The 18564-nt window shown below is 53.3% G+C and overlaps 1 protein-coding gene and 1 pseudogene across 1 annotated transcript in view; both read left to right on the top strand.

The window, feature by feature from the left end:
• LOC108314682 overlaps positions 1-12754 on the top strand; it is a 29344-nt pseudogene extending 16590 nt beyond the window's left edge.
• KLHDC4 (kelch domain containing 4) overlaps positions 1-18564 on the top strand; it is a 60742-nt gene that overhangs the window by 41398 nt on the left and 780 nt on the right. Inside the window, 4 exon segments of the mRNA XM_017543685.2 lie at positions 12777-12852; positions 15576-15784; positions 17330-17385; positions 17387-17712. Of these exon segments, the coding sequence (XP_017399174.1) occupies positions 12777-12852; positions 15576-15784; positions 17330-17385; positions 17387-17712 (667 nt within the window).

Here is an 18564-nt window from a genome sequence, read left to right as displayed (position 1 = left end):
TGCCACCACGCCTGGCTAATTTTTGTGTTTTTAGTAGAGATGGGATTTCACCATGGCCAGGATAGTCTCCATCTCTTGACCTCGTGATCCGCCCGCCTCGGCCTCCCAAAGTGCTGGGATTACAGGCGTGAGCCACCGCACCTGGCCTTGCTTACTCCTTTGGTATTGTTATGCCTTTCATTGCCTCATTTGTCTTACTGCAGCAGCTGGGGCTCCAGTGCAGTGTTGAATGGAGGTGTGCAGTGAGATTTCCGGGGGCTATTCTGTCTGAGGGGGAAGGCGCCCAGACACCTACCACCATGACCACTGGCTGTGGCTGATTCCCAGATGTCCTTTACGTTTTGAGTTGTGTTCTTCTAGGAATTTCTGTTATAAATGAGTGGGAACATTTTGATAAATCCATTATCTGCATTTATTGATCATACGGCTTTTCTCTTTTTTCAGTTTTTTGAACAGCTATTTTAACTACATTTTACAAGTTTTATCAATGAATTTAAAATAGATTTTCATTTCCTTTGTGGCTTTGTTGAACTGTGGATTGCTTCAGAGTGTGTTAATTTTCAGGTCATTGAGATTTTCCCACGTCTTATTGGTTGTGACTTCTGCTTATTCCGTTGTGACTAGAGAATATATTCTTCATGAATTCACAATGGCACCTCTGCCTGTTGGGAGCATGTTGAGATGCAGCGGTTTTCTGTGTTGAGCCTGGCACCTGCAGCCTGACTGATGATCAGTTATTCCGGTGATTGGTCTTCAAGGTGCTTTCAGGTTTTCTGTCTCGATGTGCCATTTGCAGACGTGTTTTTTCCCCTCCAGTCCTCACAGCGTTTGGTTCTTCGTGCTGTGGTGTGTTCAGTGTCCTGAGAAGGCGTCTTCCCTGGACACTGGGAAGAAAGGCTGGCCCTGATAATTCTGGGCTGTTTTGTGAGCAGAGCCCCCTAAAGGAAGACAGGTAACCCCCCCCACCCCAGAGTCAGCTTAGGTCCTTCTGAGTGGGTATGTCCTCCTGCATGTGATTGTGACGCCATGGCCAGCATCCCGTGCCTCAGTTTCCCTCCTGGAGCGGCTCCCTGTGTGTTGCAAGTGGAGGTGTGCCTCAGACCCCCTTCTTCTCTGTAGTTCTTCCCACCAGGGGATTTGCTTTCTTGCAGCTATAGGAAAATGTTCTTTGTTTTTTATCTTCATCTGCAAAACATGGAAGAAACTGAATGCTTATTTGGTGCACATCAAGTGTCCTTTTAGATGGTCAAGTTTAGGATTTCGGGATGTGTTACTGAGTGTTTCCTTCATAAAGTGTGTGACTTGGGGTCTCTGTAAGCTTTAAATTTCATTCTTACTGGCCAAGAGTGCAGCTGAGAGGCCCAAGTGAGTACCAGCCGTCCTAGAGCAGAGCAGTGCCTCGGGCTGCTAGACCCATGAAGAGGGAGTCACAGGGTGGGCTGGGACCTAAGGATAGGAAGGAAGGAGATGGTTTGGGTGAGTTTCCAAACAAGGGGAAGTTCATGAGCAAAGGATGAGGGTTGGAATCATGTAGAGTGTGTCTGGTAAAGTCGGCGAACGCGCTGTGGCTGGAATTCAGAGGTCTATGAGGATGGCAAGAGCCCTGAATGTTGGGGGGCATTGAGCTCCTCCCTAGGGAACTGGTGTCAGCAAGCTAGCGCCTGAGAGGGAGCAGGTGCTCTGCTAGCACAGATAGTGCAGGGTTCAGGCGGGGGGCAGGTCAGTTAAGGAACAGCAAGCCTGCTAATGGCCAGTCTGCAGTAAGCACTTCCTAGATGAGACACATGGAAAGGAGATGGCTTGGGACTAGTGTGTGTGTGACTGCTTTATTGATGGGTAGGCTGACAGAGGTAGGAAGGACGTCTTTGCACCAGGGAAGCTGGCAGTGGCTACATTTTTCCTTTCACCTCATTTCTTAGGCACCAAGGAAGTGTCGGACTATTTATCCGTGTCAGGCCCGTGTTTTCCTGTTGCCTAGTTAGATAATTATAATCATGTATTTGTGAGCCATCGCTTATTTATGTAAATAGTGTAGACCCCAAGCAGTGGGGCCCTCATGACTGGAGAGCTCCTGGGAGAAGCGGCCGTGGGTACTGAGCTGCTCCTGCAGTGTCAGTGGAGAACATTTCTCCTGGACGGTTTTATGACCACTTGGATTCCAAGACCTAGTAGTAAACAGAACGTTTCTGCCATTGCGTTAAAACGTTTACAGTGGGCTGGGTGGGGCGGTTCACACATGGAACCCCAGCATTTTGGGAGGCTGACGTGGGTGGATCACTTGAGGTCTGGAGTTGAAGACCAGTCTGGCCAACATGGTGAAACCTTGTCTCCACTAGAAATAGAAAATTACCTGGCATGTGGTGTGCATTTGTAGTCCCGCCTACTTGGGAGGTTGAGGCATGAGAATCACTTGAATTCGGGAGGTGGAGGTTACAGTGAGCCAGAATCGTGCCACTGCACTCCACCTGGGGCAACAGACTGAGACCGTCTCAAAACAAAAACAAAAGTTTACGGTGAAGGTAGTAACTGCAGGATCAAGGTGTTTGTTTCTGTTACTGGTTTTTGATCTCCTGGAGGAGGGGCCACTCCCTGGCATCTGGCTCCGGAAGAGGATGGGTTTCCTCTGAGTGCTGGAGCACGTGCAGCAGCTGAGCTGGGAAGGCCCTTCTCAACTCGGAGTCACCCAGGGACCTTGGCTGGTGAATGCACGCTTGGCCACCAGTCACTAAACAACTTCCAGAACTTCCCACATCAGTGTCCTGGGCCCCGGCCTTTCCCACCCCCATGCCAGTGAACACATATGTGCAGCACGTTTCAGTAGCTGTAATTGTGGTAGATTCTGCTGCCCTGGCAAGAAAGGAGTTCAGCCCCTCCTTTTAAAAATTGTATTATTTTACCTTCAAACACACATCCTCACTGATTTTTGAGGTGGAGTCCTGCTCTGTCGCCCAGACTGGAGTGCAACGGTGTGGTCTGAGCTCACTGCAACCTCCGACTCCAGGCTTCAAGCGATTCTCCTGCCTCAGCCTCCCAAGTAGCTAGGGCTACAGGCATGCGCCACCACACCCGGCTAATTTTTATATTTTTAGTAGAGATGGGGTTTCACCATGTTGGTCAGGCTGGTATTGAACTCTTGACCTTGTGATCCGCTGACCTTTGCCTCCCAAAGTGCTGGGATTATAGGCGTGAGCCACTGCGCCCGGCGGATTTCAGCCTTTTAGTGGCATTTGTTAAGAGAGTGAACTCAGTTGACCAGATGGATCCGATTCTTCTCTTGGTCATTGTTTGTTCTGGACAGAGAAAATCACCCTTATTTTCTGATGTCCGGGAGGGCACTGAGAGCAGGCTGACTGGGCCAGAAGTCGGGCAGGATGCCTGGTGTAGTGCTTTATCACAGCAGATGCTTCGCGGAGTGCAGCAGGATGGTGAGCAGTCAGACCGGCTAAGCTCCTATCACTGTCATCAGAATCCTGTCATCCTCAGCAGCTGCTGCCTCCAGCCGTGTGCACCCATCCTCAGTCTGACGATGGACGGTCTCAATCCACTTAGTTCAGTAGCTCTTTGCTTTGAGCCTGTGGCTTTTGGAGTTGAAGCGAAAAGCTTGTCTGTTTGGATTCATGGGGGATTTACTGGAATTAGTGAGAGATTTGAGTTGTGAATGGTATGGAGTGTAAAAAGAAGTGGGTAGCCTAAGCAGGTGGTCCGCTGCGCGGTGGCAGCAGTCTGCAAGAACTGACGGAAACTTCGGCACGTGGCCTGTGCTGGAGCTTGGGGCTGGGGGAAGCTCATCCTTGCCCCAGCGCCATTACCCCCCACCCGCATGCTCTGTCCTCGTGGCAGGACTCAGCTGTGCTGTGCTGCTGCTGCTGTGCAGCCCAGGCTAGAGGCCAGAGAAGGCCCCACACACCGTGGGCACATGCCTCCCCCCCACAGGCCCTGTCCGTGCTCCCAGGGGGTCCTGCCACCTGCCACCCACCCTCAGTCACATTTCACTAAGCAAGTAGAGGTGGCTGGGAGAGCACTTGATATCCCTGCCTGCTGCCACACACTCTGCTCTCCACTCTCCTGCCAGAGCTGGTACCTCCCTGGGGCCTGGTCTTTCTCCCTCTGCCGTCTCCTGACCATGCCACATGCAGCAGCCAGAGTGAGCTGCAGAGATGCAAGTCAGGCCAGTCTCCTCCGCACAGAACTCCCATGGTTCTGGGCTTACATCCACCTGCGCGTCCTTGTCCTCCTGCTCACCGCCCTCTCTGCTGGAGACAGACTTGGCTATTGTCTCCCACCCAGAGAAGAGTCTCACAGGGCCGGACTTCTGTCCACTTGCATGCCCAGTGCCTGGACAGTGCCGTGCTTGACAGCGTTTAATCAGGCAAAGTGGAGCCTTCTCTGACCCTGCTTCTGCGTGGCAAGGCTGCAGAGTTGTTTGACTTGGGAAGAGCCCAGGTTCATGAAATGGACAGTAGTGCTCAGAGCCTTGACCTTGGGGCTGGGCCTGGCTCTAGATTAAGAGGGACTCGCAGATACCTGCCCGCCTTCCTCCTCCCATAACCAGATCTCATCTCAGGCTCCCTCAGGAGATGCATCTGTGTAGCCCAGGGAGTACTTGAAACGCCCCCCAGCCTCTGCACTGCCACGAAGAACTGACATCTTTGGTGGGCATCCTAACCAGGTTTTATGAATTCCAAGTCAGTCTGGGTCCAGGTGGTGCGTTTACTACGATGTCTTGTATCCTAACAAAAGAGATACAGCTTGTGGGACAACAGAGACCCGGCCGACATCCATGTGTGCAAGGACGTAGTCCTTAGTGTGTCTTCTGGTGTTGTGGGAGCTTCCAGAGAGGGGGAGTTCTCCCTCCTTCAGAGAATTGGAAAGGTTTCTAAGGAGAAGGTGGCACATGAGGCCAGCCTGAAGGGGAGATGCAGGTGTGACCGTAGAAATGGCATTTGGATAGGGAGGGTGGAGGGGCGTAACGGTGGAAGGTTTATCACCTGGTGCTGAGAGCGGGGCCCTCCTTCCTACTTGAGTTTTGGTCTCAGCCGTTGTCATCTGCCTTCTCAGGAGACAAGGTCCGAGCACAGCCAGGAGAGGGCTGCTCTCTGTGTGTGTCACTGTTTCCATGCGGCCATGGAGAATGCGGCAGATGCCAGAACTTCCTTTCATTCACCACTTGGGAGTTGAGCTCCTGGAAGACCGGAATCAGATAGCCCCGCGTCATCGCAAGTGTGAGGATCATGTGACTCGGGAGACGTTGTTAAGTGTGGGGATTGTGTCACTCGAGATCCTGGTTGACCTCGGAGCCAGAGCTCCATGCCCACTGGGCCCCTGAGCTCCGTGACCAGCTCTCCTGGGTCACTGGCTGCAGGATGGGTCAGCCTGTCTCGTGCTAGGGAATTGGGCACAGTGGCTCTTACGTCCCGATACAGACACGTGACCACACCTGTTTGTGGGTATATTTTTTAATGGTAACGGTGAAAATGGTGAGTTTTGGAAAGTGCTGGGAAGAAGTCTTGGCTGGAAGGGGCTGAGTGGCCGTTGGCCACAGTGCAGGTGGATGGGAAGGTGTGCTGAGGCCAGCTGAGGTACAGAAGGCAGGCAGAGCCCTGTCCAGGTGCCAGCAGTCACGCAGAGGGGCTCGAGCAGGCTCCACTGAGTGGAGAGGCAGGTGTGGTGGGGACTGCTGCTGGCTCTGCAGAAGCCATCCTGACAGTCGTGTCCCCAAATAGCCGCGGCTGTGGCAGCGGACAGGCATAGGCTTCTCGCACAGCTTCACGGAAGCAGTTTTCAAAAGGAAGCTGACTGCACGTGATGCGGGACGTAATCGGCGGGCTGTTACTTCAGCAGTAGCCCTGCCAAGAAGGTGTGCGCGAGCCCATGCTGCCACGTGACGAGTTGGTGGGGGTCCTCTTGTCATGGGTCCCTCTCACACAGCCCCGCGAAACGTGAGACACCTGCTGTGCACTGAGGTGGTGCGGTGTCTCCACAGGAGCCCATCACCTGTGCTTGTGTGAGGCGGGGAGGGCACGGTGCGTGTGGTCATTGCCTGCGCCAGCCGTGCTCTTGATGGGCCACTGGACCAGCATCTGGTGACGGTGGGTTAGGAGCCGTCCCCAGGTGCCTGCATGGACAGGCTCAGTGGTGAGGAGTTGGGCTTATGTGGGAAGGAGTGGCCCCTGTGGTTTGTGTTCACACACGTCCGCTTGGAATTGACACCCTCTCCCTGCCTGATTCTGTTCTCTGGGAACGCTGGGGCTGCCTTCAGCACTGTCCTCTCCAAGGACCACTCCCAGGCGCCTCCTCCCCAACATGTTCCGCAGCCATAGACCGCCTTTATCCACCACTGCACCATTGGACCCCTCTGTGACCAGGCCTGAGCCAACAGCCGGGTCCTTGGGGTGGCCCTGCAGTGGCTTCTGCTCTCCTGATGGTTGAAATGGGTCGGTGTCTGAGCTTGCAGCTGGGTGAGCTGAAGCGGCTGTATTGAGGACTTGCTGCAGGCTAAGCTAGGTGGCCTGTACGACATTGTGTGGGAGGTGGGTGGCCTGTCAGGGGACGTGGCTGCAGGCTAAGCTAGGTGGCCTGTACGACATTGTTTGGGAGGTGGGTGGCCTGTCAGGGGACGTGGCTGCAGGCTAAGCTAGGTGGCCTGTACGACATTGTGTGGGAGGTGGGGGCCCGTCAGGGGATGTGACTGCGGGCTAAGCTAGGTGGCCTGTGCTACATTCTATGGGAGGTGGGGGCCCGTCAGGGCACGTGACTGCAGGCTAAGCTAGGTGACCTATACAACATTCTGTGGGAGGTGCGGGCCATCAGGGGATGTGACTGCAGGCTAAGCTAGGTGGCCTGTGTTACATTCTGTGGGAGGTGGGTGGCCTGTCAGGGGACGTGGCTGCAGGCTAAGCTAGGTGGCCTGTACTACATTCTGTGGGAGGTGGGGGCCGGTCAGGGGACGTGACTGCGGGCTAAGCTAGGTGGCCTGTGCTACATTCTGCAAGAGGTGGAGCCCGTCGGGACGTGGCTTGGGTGGCCAGTGCCCTTCCAAACTTTCAGGCTCAGCTGTCCTGCGCTCTGGAGTCTCAGCTGGATGCTCAGTAATTCCAGAGACATCCCTGTTGCGTTCACACTCAGCATTGACGCTTGACGCCTCTTGCAGATGTCTTTGAAGTGCAGCAATAGTGTGTTGGCCTGAAGTCTGATTAGAAAAGAAGCTTCTCTGTAGCACCTCTGCCTGTGTTACTGTCAGGGCTACATTAACACCAGCGCTTCCCGAGCTGCATGTGAAGGGCTTGTCCCTAAAACAGCAGTGACCCCGAGGTCCCTTTTATTCCCTAGACAGAAATTTGACATCTCCAAAAATTCATTCAGATTCTGTTGACTTCTTTAATATAGTCTAACAGGTTTTTCTGGAAAGACTACGTGAATGTAAAGCTGGTTTGATGTACATTAATAGGCAGAGCTTGAACAAAAGTGATCAAGACAAACAGGGCAACAAGGCTGCTGTGTGTTATTTTCTTTGAAGATAGGTAAGTTGAATTTTGGGGAAAGCCACAACACTCCCAAGAGAAGAAACTGCTGTAGAAGAAGGAGTTAGATGTTGTTGGGGAGGTCGACCCATGGGCCCTGTTAGAGGGTGTGGCCGGCCAGCCATGTGCTGGGAAGGAGCTCACGGAAGGAACCTGTGGACGCGTGTGAGCAGAGCAGCCCTTGTAACATGCTCTAGCTCTCTGGCTTGCATGGTCTGGAGGGAAAGTACTGAAATACGGTAGCATAAAAGATTCCCTCAAAGGCCAGGCACGGTGGCTCACGCCTGTAATCCCAGCACTTTGGGAGGCCAAGGTGGGTGGATCACGAGGTGAAGAGATCGCCACCATCCTGGCCAACATGGTGAAACCCCATCTCTACTGAAAATACAAAAAATTAGCTGGGCATGGTGGCACATGCCTGTGGTCCCAGCTACTTGGGAGGCTGAGGCGAAAGAATCACTTTAACCCAGGAGGCAGAGGTTGCAGTGAGCCAAGATTGCACCACTGCACTCAAGCCTGGCAACAGAACAAGACTCTGTCTCAAAAAAAAAAAAAAAAAAAAAAAAGATTCTCCCATAGCCTGTTAGTTCTAAGAAGAAAATGTTGCTGTCAGAAAAACAAGACAGTTAACATAGACAGGTGCAGGGTACTACAAGGAGACAGAGACCTGCTGAAGCTGAGCAATGATTTAAGTGTCTGATGACACACAGAGATGTCATTGAACTCCTTCCTCGTCCCCCCAGCTGATGAAGTCTCTGGGTTTCAGTTCAGTTCCCAGTAATGCTAGGCCTTCAGGTTTGGAAAAGCAGGCACAGAAATGACAGCCATTTTCTATCAAGCCGCTACAAAAAGAGACTAGTCTCAATTGCTGTCTGTAATGTGTAGAAAGTGCATCACTTGAATTCCACAGGTGTTTCCAGAAGGAGAATAAAAGAGACCCACACCCAGTTTTCACTTCCTGAGATTGAGGTCGCTCTCCATATGGCTAATGTGGAGCCTTCTTAGTTTTAGGACACTCAGGCCCAGGTGGAAATCGAGAGTCTGTGTGGACAGTGGATCATTTTCATGTTTCAAAAGGAAAATGTTTTTCTTCCATTATAGTAAATACAGTACATACTAGCTATAAGAAAATGAACTGTAAACAAATATTTCCTTGCTCTACCGGATGAGAGGGCCTAGAAACAGTACTCCCAGCAGCAGTGTACACATCCAGTGTCCAAATCTTGGTCTCTTTCTTTAGTTTTTAAAGTTGAGGCAAGGTCTCGCTCTATCACCCGGGCTGGAGTACAGTGGCACAGTCCTGGCTCACTGTAGCCTCTGCCTTTCAGGCTCAAGTGGTCCTCCCACCTCAGCCTTGGGAGTAGCTGGGACTGCAGTGGCATGCCACCATGCCTGGCTGATTTTCGTAGTTTTTGGTAGAGATGGGTTTTTGCCATTGCCCAGGCTGGTCTTGAACTCCTGAACTCAAGCAGTCTGCCCACCTTGGCCTCTCACAGTCCTGGGATTACAACGAATGTTGGTTTTCAGTGGTATTCTCCATCAAAGGGAACCAGGACTTCCTGGAAAAAGGGCTAATTTTAGGGCTGGGCAAAGGTATACAGGAAGAGTTGAGCATCTTACGGTGCCAGAGCCTAAGAAAGTGCTTAAAGAAACCCACAAAGAAGGTGCAAGTCACAGGGACTCAGGAACAGCCGTAAAGGCTCCGAGTGGCAGCTCTGCGTTATGGAAGAACCCGAGCAACAAAGATGGCTGATGACAGCATAGCCGATCTCTCCTCTGTATCAGCATCCACAAGAAAGGAGTGTACCCAAAGTCTGCATCAATATCCACGAGACCATAGCGTGTACCCAAAGTCTGTCAATACTACGAGACAGAGTGTACCAGAAGTCTGTCAGTATGTGTGAGACAGAGTGTACCTGAAGTCTTGGTCAGTATCCACGAGACATGGAGCGTACCCAGTCTACATCAGTATCCACAAGACGATAGCGTGTACCCAAAGTCTGTCAGTATCTATGAGACAGAGTGAACCAGAAGTCTGTGTCAATATCTGTGAGACACAGAGCGAACCAAAGTCTTTGTCAGTATCCATGAGACAGAGTGCACCTGAAGTCTACACCAATATCCAGGTATTCAACTCTGTCAATAAAATCCTTAAACTGCAGTTTAGGGAGCAGTCTCTGTGCCCAGTGCTCCGTGTGTCTGATGAGCATCTTCAAGTCTTAAGCCTCGTGACCTTTACCTTTGAAGTTTGCCTTATCAAACACATGCCTCAAGGCTGGAAGTCCTCTCAGCATCCAGCCTGGGTGTATTTCTGTCAGCTGTTCTCTGCGGAGGTGCAGGCACAGGTGCTCCACTTCCTGACTCTTCATCAGGCTCAGCTCCTTATATGAGACATGGAGCATACCCAAAGTCTACATCAATATCCACAAGACCACAGTGTGTACCCAAAGTCTGTGTCAATATCTGTGAGACGTAGAGCGAACCAGAAGTCTACGTCAGTGTCCATGAGGCCAGGCATCCCCAAAGTCTGCGCCGATATTCACAAGACGTAGAGCGTACCGGAAGTCTTCATCAGTACCCAGGGGACCACAGAGTATGGCTGAAGTCTACGTCAATAGCCATGAAACATCAGTATCCACGAAACGCAGAGCATATCCGAAGTCTGTCAATACCCTTGCGACTGCATAAGCGTGACCAAAGTCTGTGTCAGTATCTGAGTCCACAGAGCATGCCCAAGAGAAGCTGTCAGACACGACCTCAGCCAGACGGTCAAGGTCAATGTCTACTGCGATGAGTCCTGTTGATGGTGTGGACCCTTGATGGGACTTGATGAGACAGGCACTTCATCCCTGGGGTCGTCCTGATAATTCATAACCCCAGTCTAATCATGAGAAAGAGAGCAGACAGTCCCAACAGAGGGGCACTCTGTAACACCCGAGCCGTCCACACTGCTTTCATGGTCCTCAGAAGAAAGGGGAGCTGGAGAAACTCACGGCCCAGAGGAACCTGAGGAGGTGAGAGGATGAAACGGCCTGTAGGACCCTGGGTGGGATGGCGGGCCAGGAGGATCTGAGGAGCACTGGGGGCTCTGAATGAAGCGTGGGCTGCAGTCACAGGAACGGGTCAGTGCCGGTTCCTGAGCTGTCACGAGGGCACCAAGGAGAGGAAGGTGTTGGTGCCAGGGGGACACTGGTGTAGACCTGTGGGAGCTCTTGGTACTATCGTCTCGATTTTCTGTAAACATGAAACTTATAAAATAGTGTATTAGAAATAGAGAATTGGAGGCCGGGCGCGGTGGCTCACGCCTGTAATCCCAGCACTTTGGGAGGCCGAGGCGGGTGGATCACAAGGTCAAGAGATCGAGACCATCCTGGTCAACATGGTGAAACCCCGTCTCTACTAAAAATACAAAAAATCAGCTGGGCATGGTGGCGCGTGCCTGTAATCCCAGCTACTCAGGAGGCTGAGGCAGGAGAATTGCCTGAACCCAGGAGGCGGAGGTTGCGGTGAGCCGAGATCGTGCCATTGCACTCCAGCCTGGGTAACATGAGTGAAACTCCGTCTCAAAAAGAAATAGAGAATTGGGTTTTCTGCATGAGAGGAAAAGATGCTAGAACCAGAGGAGAAGGGCATGATTGACGTACCAGATTATGAGCATGTAGAAGATGAGGTTTTTCCTCCTTTCCCACCTCCAGCCTCTCTGGAGAGACAACATGAAGGAGCTGAGCCTGATGAAGAGTCAGGAAGTGGAGCACCTGTGCCTGCACCTCCGCAGAGAACAGCTGACAGAAATACACCCAGGCTGGATGCTGAGGGGACTTCCAGCCTTGAGGCATGTGTTTGATAAGGCAAACTTCGAAGGTGAAGGTCATGAGGCTGAAGACCTGAAGACGCTCCTCAGACACACGGAGCACTGTGCACAGAGACTGCTCCCTAAACTGCAGCTTGAGGGTTTGATTGACAGAGTTGAATACCTGGGAAGTAAAAAGGAAGTTTAGACCTGTTTAAAACGAATTCGGCTTCATCTTCCTATTTTACATGAAGATTTGTTAGCAATAGTGATGAAGTTGTAGAAAGTAATGAACGTAATGTAACTGCTACTGAATGAGATCCCTTTCTGACAAACTCATCTGAAACTGAGGTGTTCGCTTCTGAGTCAAGTAAAAGCCTAACAGAAGAGCAACAACAAAGAATTGAGATAAACAACTGGCCTTGGAGAGAAGGCAGGCAGAGCTGCGGAGTACTCGTCAGTCCCCGGGAAATGACCTGTTAATGAACACACCCAGGGCACAGCTTAATACTGAGGAGGGTCACGTGGATTAAATGAGGACATTGTAGACGATTCATGGAATGATGCTGTTGCTAATACTTTAAATGAAAGGGAGGAATTAGAGGAAACACTGCTCGACCAATCTTAAAAATGTGCCATAGTAACTTGATGCTTCATCCAGAAATGGTACTGAAGCTGGATAAGTTTCCAGTAAGAAAATGTCTGTTAACTCGCCATCCTGCAAGCTTGGTGTTACTGTGCATTTTTCTTTGAGTGAAAATCCTTAGGTAGTAAAACTTAGATTATTGTTTTAAAAAAAGAGAATTAAAGTGCAGACAAATACGAGATGAAAACGGACTGGGTCCTTCCACCCAGGGCACGTGTTTTGCTGGGCATCTCCCTCACCACCGTAGGTCCCAGGTAAGGGTTGTGGCGCCAGGACATAGGGCACGTGTGTTTGGGAGTGGTGTGCCTGGTCAGGCTGGGGTGCTGACGCTCACTTGAGGCAGAAGACTGAGGGTTAAGGGACATGGACTTTGTTGTTCTTGAAGCTTAGAGAAGTCTTTAAGTGGGCAGTGGCTGCTTTCTGCCCACAGCAGTAACTTGATTTCTGTTCCAAAGCCTGAATCGTGTTATTTGAAAGGTGGTGAGAACTGAGACTGCCGGAGCCAGGAATGAAGAATGGCTGCCTAGTGCATTAGAGGCCCCAGGCTGCGTGGACGCTATGTGCGCTCGGACGAGCACGCTAGTGTACTGTGATCGCGGCGGTTGGAAAGGGGCCCCTTCAGATGGACCCAGTCTTAGGGATGACGCCTGTCTGTCAGGTGGCAGCAGCACTGAGCACACTGCAGACACACTTCGGAGCTTAGGGTGGTCTGCGGGAAAGGCCTCCAGTCCCTTCCGTCCGAAATGCGCCCGCAGCGTGGGCGCCTGTGAGCAGTCACTGTAGATGTCCCCGGTTCTCACATAGTTCCTTTCCTTTGCAGAGAGTCAAGAAGGACGTGGACAAAGGCACCCGGCACTCAGACATGTTCCTGCTGAAGCCAGAGGACGGAAGAAAAGGTAGGGCGGGGACTGGCTGGTCCGCCTGTGGTGGGAGGCGAAGCCCAAGCCTCAGCATAGTGAGACACCCATGGATATGGGGCTGGCGCTGAGCCCCTGCACCAGCCTAGAGCGGAGGGCCCGCCAAGATGGTCCTTTTGTAGGTGGGGTGGGCGGGACAGGCTCCATAATCCTGGTGTCTGCAGACACGGGAACGCCTGCTGGGCGGTCACCTCTGGGAGCATTGATGATGGGCTGACTCCGCTGCATGGGTGCGATACCCTGTGGACAGCCCTCTGTGGCACAGTGAGCATGGTGTTCCTCAGCACTTCCTGACGGGCCCCACAAGGGTCTCGGGCTCTCCAGGACAGCCGTCCTGGGCCTTGAGTACGAGCCACAGGAGTCACAGGGGCTGCCTGGCACTGTGGTGACGCGCTTGCCCTTGGGTGGTTGTGGGCAGCCGCCGAGTAGGTTGGGTGTGGGGCTGGCCAGCATTGCTCATCCACAGACCTTTGGAAATGGTCACGGAGACTGCTGTTGGCCATCACAATGACAGCCTTCGAGGACAGCTGTGTCCTCTGTGCAGTAGGAGTTACTGAATTCAGGGTGCTGTCGAATGCCTAGATTTCTAAGAGCTTTTTGCTAAACTTGGGTCTAAGGATCAAAATTTTCATACAGGGAAACAATAATCATTCTCTGGGACTTCTTAAAAGGATGACATGGGGTAACTCAGGGGACAGCTCTTTGCATGGCTCTGGCACCAGCAGGGCCCAGGATATGTCAGCTATTCAACACCTTCCATGTGCGACACGCTCTGTATTCCTTGGTGTGGGTTCCTGCATTGAGATGAACTGGTGACCACCTTTCCTGCCACTGGCTGCTTCCGTGTGTTCTCACAGACCTCTCAAGGCGGGGGAGAAGCCGCACATGTGTGGAGCCAGAGGGGGATGGGAGTGGGCTGCTACTTTTCAATCATTAATTTCTTGACTTTGACAAAAATAATTGTGTTTGTTACTGGCTGGGTGCAGTGGCTCATACCTGTAATCTTCGGGAGCCTGAGGTAGGAGGATTGCATGAGGCCAAGAGTTTGAGACCAGCCTAAGCAACATAGTGAGACACCATCTCTTTTAAAAAAAAAAAAAAAAAAAAAAAAAATCAACCAGGTGTGCTGGCGTGTGCCTGTAGTTCCAGGTACTCAGGAGGCTGAGGTGGGAGGATTGCTTGAGCCTGGGAGATGGAGGCTGCAGTGAGCTGAGATCGTGCTACTGCACTCCAGCCTGTATGAGAGTGAGACCTAGTCGCAACAATGAACAAATAGCCGGGTGCAGTGGCTCACGCCTGTAATCCTAGCACTTTGGGAGGCCGAGGTGGGTGGATCACCTGAGATCAGGAGTTCAAGACCAGCCTGGCCATCATGGAGAAACCCCATCGTTAATAAATAAATAAAGGGAGAAATGGCATTTGTTCCTGCTCCAGAGCAAGGGAGTGATGCCAGGAGGCATGGGTTGAGAGTGTTTGCCATGGAGTGTGGTGTCTCCAATGCCCTTAGGAAGCTGGGTGACAGTTCTCTCACGGGAGGCTGTGGGTTGGGACCGTAGGGCTGGGCTAGACCCAGGAGACCTAGTGCTTAGGACAGGTCTGCCTTTGTGACCCATGGCAAGTTCTCCACCCTCCCTGGGAGAGGGGACTGTTGTGCAAAGTGTCTGTACCCCTTTCTTGCACTAAAATTCCTCAGGCTGAGGCCTCAGAAGTACCCGAAGGGTTAGTCTGAGTCCACACCCACTTGCCTGGCAAAAGGCCCAGGTACTTCTCTCATGGCCCTGCTTTACTGCACCCCGGCTGATGAGGACTCGTTCTTTCAGTCACTTGCCCAGCTCATACCACAGTGAGCTTGAACCTGGACGCTGGACTTTGTTCTAGTTAGGGCGGCCCGGAGCCAGTGTGCCCAGCTCCTCAGCCCCCAGGAGGAAAGCGTTGTGGGAGGAGCTGTGCATATTGCATGTGTGGGATTCTGTAACTGGAGAGGATCCTGGCCTGACGGTGTGGCGAGTTCTGGTGGTCTGCCCTGTTAACACAGGCGGTGCGGGCGGGAATGACGTGGGTGGCCCCAGGGCCGCACCTGTGCTGGGCATGGATGGTTGATGGCTCGCACCATGAGGAATGCGGCCCTTTGCTGCTTCTGATTTTTTTTTTTTTTATGTTCATTAGAGGAAAGAAAAAATCTCCGTTCTTTCTCTTAGAAGTGGGAAGACATTTCCTGCACCTCACATTGAGCTACGTTTGAGGGTTGGCATGTTGCATAGGCACGTGCCGAGAAAGAGTGTGAAGCGGAGCCCTCCTATAGTAGAGCTGGCCAACCGCGGGCCTAGGCAGGGCTGGTGGAGGCCTCGCAACCCTGGATGGAGGGTCCTCGTGCAGCGCGGCCTCCCCGGGAAGCCCCTCTGCCGTGCCAGTCTAGTTCGTGTGCCGCTTCCCCCTTATCCCTGCCTTTCCTCTGCGGCTCGAAGCGGCTCCATAGGTAGAGGTGCCAGGGGTGTGGAAAGCTCTTGACTGCCAGCACTCTTAAGGAGAAGGGTGGAACTCGATGGGGTTGGAATGGTGATGCTGCAGAGGGAGCAGAGTTTTTGCCAGAAGTTTGACAGTTTTCATTTACTCCGTTTCCGGGGGCACCTGGGTTCCTGGGCGTGTCCTGGCCTGTCTCTTTTCTTCTGTTTTTATTCCGTTTGCTTGTTTTCTTTTGACAGACAAGTGGGTGTGGACTCGGATTAACCCTTCAGGGGTCAAGCCCACTCCACGGTCTGGCTTTTCTGTGGCCACGGCCCCCAATCACCAGCCCCTGTTCTTCGGGGGTGTCTGTGATGAGGAAGAGGAGGAGAACCTGGAGGGAGAGTTCTTCAACGATCTGTACTTCTACGACGCCACCAGGAACCGGTGGTTTGCGGGACAGCTGAAGGTAGGGCAGCCTCTGAGTAGCATGTGCCGTCGTACACAGCCCTAACTCGGGTCCCTGCCCTCCTTGCCTCCCTCCTGTACCTTTGGGTGTCGGGGCTCCAAAGCGCATGACCTCTCAGGAGGGGTGGGAGTTCCTGTCTCTGCCTGTGTCCTGGGCGACTGGGCTTGGGAGCCCTTGGTCACGGTCCCTTGAGCCCATCCTGGATGCTGGTGGTGCTTCTGTCTCGGGAGTTACTTGCCCTGGGCGGAGGTCCCTGGGACCTCCCCGGCCCTCTGTGTGAGGGGAGTTTGCAGGAGGTTCTGGTGCAGACCAGCTTGTGTTGTTACTGCGCTGGAACGTCCCTGCTTTCCTGGTACCATCTTTACTGTCTACCTGAGCCAAGCACAGGCAGACAGTGGGTGACAGCCCCAGAAGTGGGCCCCCCACTTGGCCTCAGGGTCTCTGAGGGGACCAGGTCAGCCGAACCCAGAAAGGGCTGTGGCCGAGGAGGGCTGGTCCCTATTGGTGGCAAGCTCCTAGGGCTGCTCTTGACATGTGGTGGCACCTGGGCTGGAAATTGGGGAAACACGAGGGTTTGTTTCTGGACCTACAGTCCGCTTCGGTTTCCCAGTTTTCGGAGGAGTCCCTCCAGAGTCTGCACAGGCTTCTGTGTGGCTTTTCAGAGAGCTTGTTGGCCCCAGTGGAAGAATTAGTGTCACGGTTCTCAGACTGTGATCTCAGGGCCCTTGACATTCCCCAGGATGACTGAGGACCTCAGAGCTTTCCCTTTTGAAACTCATTGTTGCACTGTCCAGATACAAAGTGGATCTTAGAAGTCTGAAGCTGACTCGGGGTTGATCTAGAGGTAGGGATCCTTGGAAAATTTGGAGGTGACCTGGCAGATGTCGTCTCATGAGTTGGCAGCATTTTGTGATGGAAGGGTCCAGACTGACCCCTGCAACACAGCCAGGGAAGTGGGACAGAGAGGGACGGACAGGTGTCCTGCAGCAGGCAGCCTGACACGAGAACTCTGCTTTAGACACATTTGGTGAGGAAGGGCCCCTCTCTGGCTCGCCGTCTGTAGTTCATTTACAGCTTGTTTGCTGGGGTTGGGGTTGTGGATCCCACCATCCGTCTTGCTTGGGAAAGGGGAGGAAGCCCCTCAGCCTGGCTTCCCTAGCCCTTCTGGGAGCCAGCACTGTGGGTGGATTGAGTATTCCCGGGATGAGCGTCAGAGCCTGAGGGCCAGTGCACTGAGTCTGGGGCCTGGTAAGCATGTCCACCTTTCAGTGGAGGTGCGGGGCCGCCCCTCAGTGAGGACACGCGAAGGGGGGTTTCCTCCTTCAGCCCCATAGTGGATGGTGAGGCCAGTGGGAGATAGGAGCGTGCCCCTGCGGCCCTAAGTGCCTGCATCCAGAGCGGTCAGGGGCGGTGTCCTCCTGGGTCACCTACTCTCCATGCTTCTGGGCGGTTACTGCAAACCGTTGCTTGGCCTCTTGGGTGTAGCAGGACCAACCCCTGCCTCACTGAAGCTGCTGCCTCTCTGTTCCCTCGGTCTGTTAATAGGGACCCAAGTCCGAGAAGAAAAAACGTAGGCGGGGCAGAAAAGAGGAGCCCGAAGGTGTCAGCAAGCACCCAAGGGCCCGTGGAGGTAGTCAAGGAGGTGGTGGCTGAGGATGGGACGGTGGTCACCATTAAGCAGGTGCTGGCCGCCCCAGGCTCAGTGGGGCAGCCTCAGTCTGAGGATGAAGACAGCTCCGAGGAGGCCGACGGCCCCGTGCCCGGGCCATGTCCACGCTCCAATGCCATGCTGGCTGTGAAGCACGGGGTGCTCTACGTCTATGGGGGCATGTTTGAGGCCGGCGACCGCCAGGTCACCCTCAGCGACCTGCACTGCCTGGACCTGCACAGGATGGAGGCGTGGAAGACCTTGGTGGAGATGGACCCAGGTAAACCAGGGGGCTTAGTGCCCCCGTGCATGGGAGCCAGAGCCCACAGTAGTGTAAGCTGCCCAGAGGCGGCCTGTGCTGATGCACCTCGCCGGGCCTGTGTTCCTGCCTCCACGGTCAGAGCGACGTGAGAATGGGACCCTGTGGTAGAAAGGGGGGCCCACCCTGGGCACATCTCTCCTTCATCCCGGGTGCTGACGGGGGCTGTGGTTCTGGCGGCACAGGGCGTCTGCTGCTCTGTCGTCCGCAGCGTGCTCGTTTGTGGGTGACCGTCTGCACTGGGCCCCTAGGCCCTGGGTCTGCACCTCTGGCCTCGTTGCCTGACCCAGGGTCCCTCTGCTGCTGAGTCTCACATCCTCATTTTTTTCCCCCAACGGCTGCTGGGCTCAAGCCACCATGGCGTTTTTAAAGATCTGAGACTAAAACTAAAGCAAAATCCACAAATCTGGGGAATGGCGCGAACCATTGGTGCAGGATGCTCGCTCTTTTCTAAGAGCCCTGTGAGCCGGGGGGAGGGTGGCAGGAGGCCTTCTTGGCCAGCCGCTCCGTTCTGGGGGTGGTTTTGCATGCTTGCCGTCTTGCATCTCTGCCCTAAGGCCCAGAGGAACACATTCTGTTTTCTTTATGGAGCTGAAGGTAGTTGGGGAAGAGGAGTTTGATTTCACATTATGGTTCTTTTTCTTTTCTTTTTTTTGAGAGGGAGTCTCACTCTTACTACCCAGCTATAGTGCAGTGGCGCGATCTTGGCTCACTCCAACCTCTGCCTTCTGGGTTCAAGCAATTCTGCCTCAGCCTCTTGTGTGGCTGGGATTACAGATGCATGCCACCATACTTGGCTAATTTTTTTCTTTT

This window comes from Cebus imitator, unplaced genomic scaffold (genome assembly GCF_001604975.1).
Source record: "Cebus imitator isolate Cc_AM_T3 unplaced genomic scaffold, Cebus_imitator-1.0 Scaffold159, whole genome shotgun sequence".
Classification (NCBI taxonomy): Eukaryota; Metazoa; Chordata; class Mammalia; order Primates; family Cebidae; genus Cebus; species Cebus imitator.
This window is presented reverse-complemented; position numbering and strand designations above follow the sequence as displayed.